The sequence below is a fragment of the Liolophura sinensis genome, chromosome 8 (genome assembly GCF_032854445.1).
Source record: "Liolophura sinensis isolate JHLJ2023 chromosome 8, CUHK_Ljap_v2, whole genome shotgun sequence".
In the NCBI taxonomy this organism is placed as follows: Eukaryota; Metazoa; Mollusca; class Polyplacophora; order Chitonida; family Chitonidae; genus Liolophura; species Liolophura sinensis.
The window spans coordinates 5810517-5818809 of record NC_088302.1 but is presented as its reverse complement, the minus strand read 5'-3'; the positions used below and the strand labels follow the sequence as shown (position 1 = coordinate 5818809).

General features: G+C 43.9%; 1 protein-coding gene across 1 annotated transcript; it reads right to left on the bottom strand.

Annotated features, from left to right (window-relative positions):
* Window positions 1-797: 797 nt before the first annotated feature.
* On the bottom strand, window positions 798-7928 carry LOC135472461 (Krueppel-like factor luna). Its single transcript, XM_064751977.1, has 5 exons — window positions 7687-7928; window positions 5374-5661; window positions 4502-5342; window positions 3249-3308; window positions 798-2380 (listed from the first exon to the last, which is right to left on the bottom strand). The coding sequence occupies exons 1-5, from the start codon at window positions 7765-7767 to the stop codon at window positions 2190-2192; spliced, it is 1461 nt and encodes a 486-aa protein (XP_064608047.1). The 5' UTR covers window positions 7768-7928; the 3' UTR covers window positions 798-2189.
* Between the last annotated feature and the right edge of the window lie 365 nt (window positions 7929-8293).

The window sequence follows — 8293 nt, the reverse complement described above, 5'->3', positions numbered from 1 at the left end:
TTTATCAACCTACTACAGCCTTATAAGGAGGTTGCCGACAGGCATCACTCCCCATTGTACTGACAATTACAATTTCCGTTAGCTTGAATACTCTAAATGTATGACCTCAAACGCCACAGCACACGGTTGGCGCGTACATCACTTTCATATGTTTGTTTATTTGATTGGTGTTTTACACCGTACTCAAGAATATTTCATTATGGTGGGAGGAAACCAAGCAGAGCACGCGAGAAACCCACGACCATCCGCAGCTTGATGAAGAGCTCCCACTTACGGCCGGAGAGGAAGCCAGCATGAGTGGACTTGAACTCATACCGACCGCATTGGCGAGAGTCTCCTGGTTTCATTATGCTGCGCTAGCGCGCTAACCAACTGAGCCACGGAGGCCCTGCACTTTGATATAGGACAATACAACAGCTTCTGTATTGATCAAAGGCTTATCCTGTGTACTAACCTGTATTTCCTCAGCTGTGATCATAATCATGCATAAGTGTGGTTTTCCCAGTGGTATACCCTTTTCAAATCGTGAAGCGCAAAAGAGGTTTAATAAAGCTGGCCCAGCTGTTGAATGTGTCAGTGGAGTTATGGAAACCGGTGATCTTTTTTTGACAATCCCGTACGTATACACGCAGAAATAACTTAGTTTTGTATGTCGGCCTTTATAGCCAATGAGGCCACGTGCTCCTTTAATCAAAAGTCTTATCTAAATGAACAATTCTTGATTACAGCGGTAATTTAACAGCAATAAATAAATAAAAGAAAGAAATAATGGAATGAAAACAGCCAAGACATATAACTGTGTTTCGCATCCATTGCATTTTTTCATGTTTTATTTTCATACAAATGAAACATTTGTCTTTCATAACAATGTATCTATAATATTACCACATGTAATAACTCTTGGTGAGAATATCCCCGCTGCTTAAGTCTCGTCAAAAACAACACTATACATGAGCACCATATGTAGCGAATGTTATCATCTACACCAAGTGTGTACACCATCAACGTTCAGCAGAATCTCAAACAAGATATAAAACGGAGCATAAATTATTTCATGTTCAAAAAGTGGAAAATATACTGCAAAATGGCAGTTGACAAAATGAGTGCATTCCCCGTTGGTCTCCTATACGTCTGGTGAGAACATCTATATAAAATTGATTTTTATATCGACAAGACAATATCACATAGCCGGACCAGCAAAAATAGCACATAGGCTGCCATACAATTACAACAGGTAAGCACTACTTTCCCAACATGTAAGCACTACATTCCCAACAAATAACAAAACAGGAATTCAGCACCAATAATGTTGACCACTCGGACCACGTATCAGATTCGGCAGTATCACGATTTGAAGGGAGATAACACGGCGTTATCTATGGGAATTCAACATGTGTCTTGTTTCTTATCGAGCATGACCATATCCTTAAGTCAAACAAGTATCACTTAATTAAGAATGAAAAACAACACGTTATTAAACACAATGACTGTTTGAAATCGACAAACACTAAGCTTTGCTTTGGAGGTCTGTTGAAGATATTAAGACAATGTCGTTATTTAATCGTCCAGCTAGAGACAGGGATCTCTATAGGCAGCCCACACGTGTAATAGCTGACCGTTAAGTACGTTTTCAGTCACGAGGACAAGCCATTTAATATTACCCTCACGACTTCTCTATACTTAGCATTACAATAAATTAACACAGGTGTTCGATTTAGCCATTGTCTTTATACCATAACTGTCAAACAAAAACACCTATGAAATGAGCAGTTTGGAATGACTATTACACAGTGCTTCCGACGGCTAGGTACGGCGACATGTCTGAAATAGTATGCAACGGTGCAGACAAGTGCACACCCGTTGGTTGGCAAATTGCCTAATGTCCTGATCCTGATGTAACGGACGGCTCGGGAATCATCCACCTCATCTGTCCGAATCCATCAAATCAGTTTTGCTTCCTGTTCCCTGAATGCAGGACTATTTGCAGTTTAGGAAAAGTCTCTTCTGGTACCCTTGCGGTACGCGCGGTTTCCGCGAGACCAGGCCCAACCTTGACTGTGCGGGATAGCCTGGCGGTGGGTCCATGGCGTCCACCACGACAGCATTGCCGGCGTCCGACCAGCACTGACTGGGACTGCCAGCTCCCGGGACTGCCGAATTACTCCAACAGAGACGTCTACAGGGGGAGCCTATCTATTGCCTTTAGGTTCATGCCTCTTCATGTGAAGAGCCAAATGATCGGAGCGAGCAAAGCATCTTTCGCAGACCTTACACTTGAAAGGTTTGGCACCTGTGTGCTTCCGTATATGTCTGGTGAGTTCGTCTGATCGGGCAAACCGCCATTGACAGGTTGGAAAGTGACACTTATATGGCTTCTCACCTGAAAACAAAGGTAAAAAACAAACAAATGGTTAATGTTTTGTCTTGACATAAAGCATATCATAAACAACATATTACATCAGAATTAAAGACAGCTGCCATTATCAAACAACAGGTTTCACAGGTTGAGTTCTTCTTTCAAAGACAAGAAAAAAATATCTCCACAGAACTGTGGAGATACTTTTTCACTTAATCGGAATTCACACCCTGGAGATATATATATATCTTGTGAAACACGCCGACCGTTTGTCATTGCATATATAGATATATATGTACATCACTATCGCATACAATGGACACACCAAGTAGTAAAAGGTTCTGGTAGCCGGGTATGATGGACAGGTCACGTGACACCATGATTCTGCCAATATTTTATTTTCTCGCCTTATTTCTTCAGGCTTCTATAGTCTACACAGGCAGCGATCGCGCGTATTTATTGGCCGTGTAAAGTTAGTTGTTTGGCGAACACTTTTAAGACGGGCTGTTTAGCCGTCAGTATACAAACAGAAGACCTGATCGGCCCAGTCACCGCATGGAAGAGCTCTATTCGAGTGTCAACAGCGCAAGGCATTTTCATTCCGATGTCCGCACTCCTCTCAATCCAACTCAGGGTTAATTGTCAGCAATTAGTGTAGTTAAACACAGGCCTTTGGAGATTGGGTTATTTCAGGAATGCTGTCCTCTGTGCAACAGATTTATCAGACATGGCCTCATGAGGATATCGCCATCAACAAATAGATCCAACTTCTAGATATTAGCTGGGATTGGTTTCAAACGACAGGTCACCATAAGCTGACACTGTCCTGATCCCGTGTCCCCAAACCAATGCCACTGGCACTAATCTAACCGGTCTTATTCAAGGGCCTTACCTGTGTGTATTCTTTGATGAGCCTTCAAATGGGAACTTTTGGTATACGCCTTTCTGCAACCTGGAAACAGGACAAAAAAACATACAGTTAATCACCGCTCGGATTGTGCCAGCAAAACTATAAACGACACCGACAATTCCCAACACAACGCTCAATGTCACGAGAAGCCATTCCTTTTAGATGCCTCTGATTGACAAAACACGGCAATTCCTTGCCAATGTGGCCGTTATCAAAGCGATTCGCCACAGCACTACTGTGTAGACCGAGCTTGAGTATTGTCCGTACACGTCAACATAACACAGGCCTGGTAAACACATCTGATCTATTATTAGTCGCTGATGCAATAGACGTCAAGGTCAATTCTTTAACGTATTCTCACCTTGGAAAAACAACCTGAGGTGATGTTTACAACTCCAGCCTCTAGCAGCCAAGGCTGGAATCTCTGTCCCTGCCGAAGGCGATCGAATGAAGACTATGACGTAGTGTGAGAGCCGATCAGCTACAGGACGCGAGCTGGTCGTTATATTAGCCTGTTTACCGCTCATAATACGGAGGCGAAATTATCAGTTAGATCCAAGCACCTTTCGGATGACGGCTCACGAGTGTCTTGCTGACGCACAGCCAGCAGGGCTAGAGATCTACACAGGGTCCTTTTCCACATGAATATATGCTTTTGGGCTGAGCAGTAAACAGCTCCACTGAAGGATAGAAAGGCGGTCAGTGACCGACTTCAGTTCGGGTGTTTATCCGACAGTCTGTTAACCCCGGTTATTGACATAATTGATTGTATTAAAGCCGGTCTTGAATACAATGGTCTCTATTTACTTGACTGCAAATGTAAAGAATGTACAAGTGGTACTGCCACTTACACTATAGCGATAACAATGCGGATATCACAGAACTTATTCTGAATCATTGAGGACGTGAAGTCTCGTGACATTGAGCGATAATACAGAAATTACGACATACATTTTATGAACTGAATTGACCAATTCAGCAATACTTTTATCTCAAGCGCTCTTACAACCCCACGAGGCTACAGGGTGCAAACCACATAAAATCCACTAGTTAATTGGGAATCAGTTTCCGGAACCGTTATGAATAAACTAGTATGTCATTACATTCATTACAACTTCCACTAGCAAATCCCGGAGAATCATAGTATATCCGAGACCTTCACTCTTCGCCAGTTATAAACACGTTTTACAGATATATTATATATATACATGAAGGCAGATTGTTGTCGAACTCACCTGGGAAATCACAGAAATGAACTCTCCTCTTTTCCAACTCAGGGTTGTTTTTTCGGTTGTACTTTATGGTGGAACATCCTGGATGTGTGTTTGGAGTTTTAGAGTTTTTGGTAGCGGTCATGCCCAAAGAGTTTACAGGCATTCCCATGCTGAGGGAGGCAATGCTGGTGACAGGGATACAGTTCACGGAGGAAGCTGCCAGTTGGCGGGCTAGACCTGGGTATGGGGGTGGTGGCGTTTTCCTGATGGCATCCTGGCTAGGACTCGCAGGTTGTGAGCTAGGGGGTGTGGGAGGAAGCAAGATGGGCACCATGTGAGGGGGTGTATGGGGGCCATACTGAACTGCTGACTTGTGGAAGTTTTGGATATACTGGAGGGTAGACATGGCAGTGCTAGCTGAAGCTGCACCCTGTTGAGATAAATGCTCATGCTGAAGTTGTTGGACTCCAAGACTTTTTGGCCTGTCCGTTAATTTGGAGCCATTTAATAAACCAGAATTTTCGCTTTTCACAGCCTGCAAATTGTACTTTGAAATTGACTTGAGATTTTCGAACTGACAAGACGGTTTGTGCTCAGCTTCCGTAGGTTCAATCTTCACCCTATGGCACACACTACTTTCTTCCTGAGCTCCGCAAAACTCAACCATGTTGATGGAAGCGCGCAAGTCCTCCCAAATAGAATCTGACACCTTCCGACTCTGCTCCTGCAGTTCCATCTCGGACTGGGGAACGATGTTGTCAACAATGTCATCAACAAAGAATGTGGCTGTTAAGTCGAAGTTTTCATTGTCCTGTGGTTCTGTCTTGATCCATTCTGCGCTCGTAGCCTTGATTTGTCCCTGCTGGCCATCTCGTACATCAGCGGCTTCTGCGCGAAGGAATTCTTCCACAAGTGCAGCTTCTCTCCTTTCCGAAGGCGCAACATTTTCCGTTAAGTTCTGAGAGATGCATATTGGAAGATCGTTTGGCGTTGAAAATGCCGGATCTGAGATGGCTTATATCTAAAGCTCGTCGCTTGCTGGCAGAGGGGCCGTCTCTCTCGTTACCCTTGAAGTCAAACAAGAAGTCATCAACTGCGGAAGCGCTTGTTCTTCGCCGTTTCTGGTCTGTTGGCGTGGCGAGCTCGTGTGCCGGCAAGTATTTATCTAACTCCGTCCTTACCTGAAAAACAGTAAAAACAAAAGAATAGAGTCTTTGTCGGGTTTTCTCTGGTGAGCACCAGAACGGTAATTTGTTTGAGCCGTTGTGAGCAAAGAAACACTTCAAAGCTTTCAGATCCTTAAAGGTTGTATGTGGCAAATCCACAGAGGCTGCGTCGGAGGACTCATTAAGCTGTCCCCACACAAGCGGTGCAGTGCAAACATACACACTGCCATTCAACAGGCCGTCGGCTTCACAGCAAACACAGACCACAGATCCCTGACTAAAACTACTCTCTTCGTTAACACTCTTTCGAAACCGATTAGCAGACCTGTGCTTGTTCTGGGCACAAGACTCGCGTGGTCACGTATGTGCTCCCAGATGAAATATCATTAGTAATTGAGGTGAAATCTCATCTAATATATCACAAACCTGGTAAGACAAAAAGTCATCGAATTCTACAGCGGTAGCCCTTGAAAAGCAATGAGTAGCTATGGTGTTAAGTGAAACTTTTATTTAACAGATTGTACGCGGGAAAGGCGAGGTTTTCCCAGAGTAAGTTTCGCCAAATTGCCTCCTTGGCTAAAACAAGAGGGCTGTGAACGGAATAAAACTGAATATCTAGCCAATTATTTGCTAAGATGTCAATAAAATGAAGGGGTACAGCCAATACGAACTACTTAAAAGCTGGAGTGTTTCCTTAGTGCTCTAACGATATGGCGTGCGGAACAGCATGCGTGACGGCTGCCAAGTCTGCAGTGTATACCATCGTGGGAATACTTAAGTAACAACATGGGAAATTTCGCCAGTTAGTTTATACATAACATTCACGAAACCTAAATCTAACTGGAAATTACAGTATCAACCATATCTAATATTAGAAGTGCTGTGTCGTTATTTAATAGTATATGCTTATCAAGAGTAACAAGAGTGATGATGGATTCGTCCAATTCGTCAGAGACGAGTCAGCCAGACATCATCAGCCTCTGACAAGTCTGGTTTCCAAATATAACGAGAAAATGGCACACGTGTTGGCTACTAGCTCGGAATAAGAGTATATCTACAGGCCTTCACTGTGTGAGTATCTCAAGTACACGTTGACATTATTCCAATAAACATGAGGTTAGCATGAGCTGTCCGGGCGGCCCTAGAACCATCATACAAAATACTCATCAGACACAGTTACGGTGTGAAGACGTAGCTCTAACTAACAATGACTCATCACTGATACATATACGCAGTATTTCAGCGGCCACCGGCATCTCCACTAGTTAACCCGTATACCACTGTTATTGCCGAGGTTAGCTTCGCTGATTCTTGCCCGATTAGCTCTATCTTCCGAAAAATTACCTTTTGCTGAAAATCGGAGAGAGATTACTGAGTTAAGCAAATCGCACTTTGGACACTAGCAGCCCCTTACGCCCACACAGTCGCTATCCTACCAAACGCTTCAGCTGGGGTCAATCGGTACACTCACGGCCCGCTCATTCATTCAACAAGCAGCTTTCTCACACGCCCACATGTGGGCACCTGGCCCAGGACCTACACACAACCAGCTCAAGTCTTCCTGTCATAACAATAGTTCGACAGTGTATCGCTGTTTATTTCTATCCCCATACACTCTTTATAGCCGTTGTCCGTATTTACTAGAAGTACGTATCTACATATACCACGCTACCCGTACTGGTTATGAAACAGTCAATCTCTGAGCAAATTTTTCACGAGGTTGCCGGCAGATGGCGCTGTTCTCACTGAATCAATATGCACGCGGTTACCAGTCAACGGCCCCTGTCAGGCCGTCCTACTAATAACATGTAGGCTGTAGAGGCAAACAACTGGCCTCAGTGGGTGAATTGCGCCGACATCGGACTAGCGTAGGCCTACACACACATGCTACGACCAAGTGTATTTACTACGCACTCTCCAGCAAACCAGTACTGACGATTTGAATTACACGCCACGACGAAGATAAAATTGATAAATATATAAATATGAATAAATAAAATTCTCAACTGAAATATAACATCATAAGCAAGTCATACTTACTTGCCAAGATGAAATATGTGGTAAATTTTCCGAGGTTGGCACCAAAAAAACAGTCGTCTTGATCAGGTACAATTTGATCATCAAACACTTGCCCACCAATTGAGGACAAACAAGATGTCTCAGCCATTCCAGTAGAACTCCAATATATGTCAGTAACCTGGGATGAGTGGACACGCAAACCGTCAGTGGTAAAATCGCAGTGGATCTCCTGTACGATGTGTACACCTCGGTGTTTGCTCACTTATGAATGAGTCGACGAACGGTCGCGTGTATATACAGGCCGGGTACAAAGGTCGATTCGTCTGCTCCACCCACTACTCCGCCTCACTCCTTATATGGCGAGCTGAGTGATGGCTGTCATGAACTGGCCTACTTACCTCCGACAGGCTTCGCCGTTCGATTTTCGCAATAATTCGGCATTTACCGTGATTTCATGCCTGTGAAATCGATGATACAAAGTCTAATGGTCACCCAGGTGATTGTGTTAGCCTGTGGTCTCACAAACATCGAAAGGGGCAAAGAAAACTTACATATTCTCGAAGGTTCTAGGTATATGTAGAAAAACAACTATAGCAGTACGTAGTCAATAGAGCTGTGACGTCAGCCA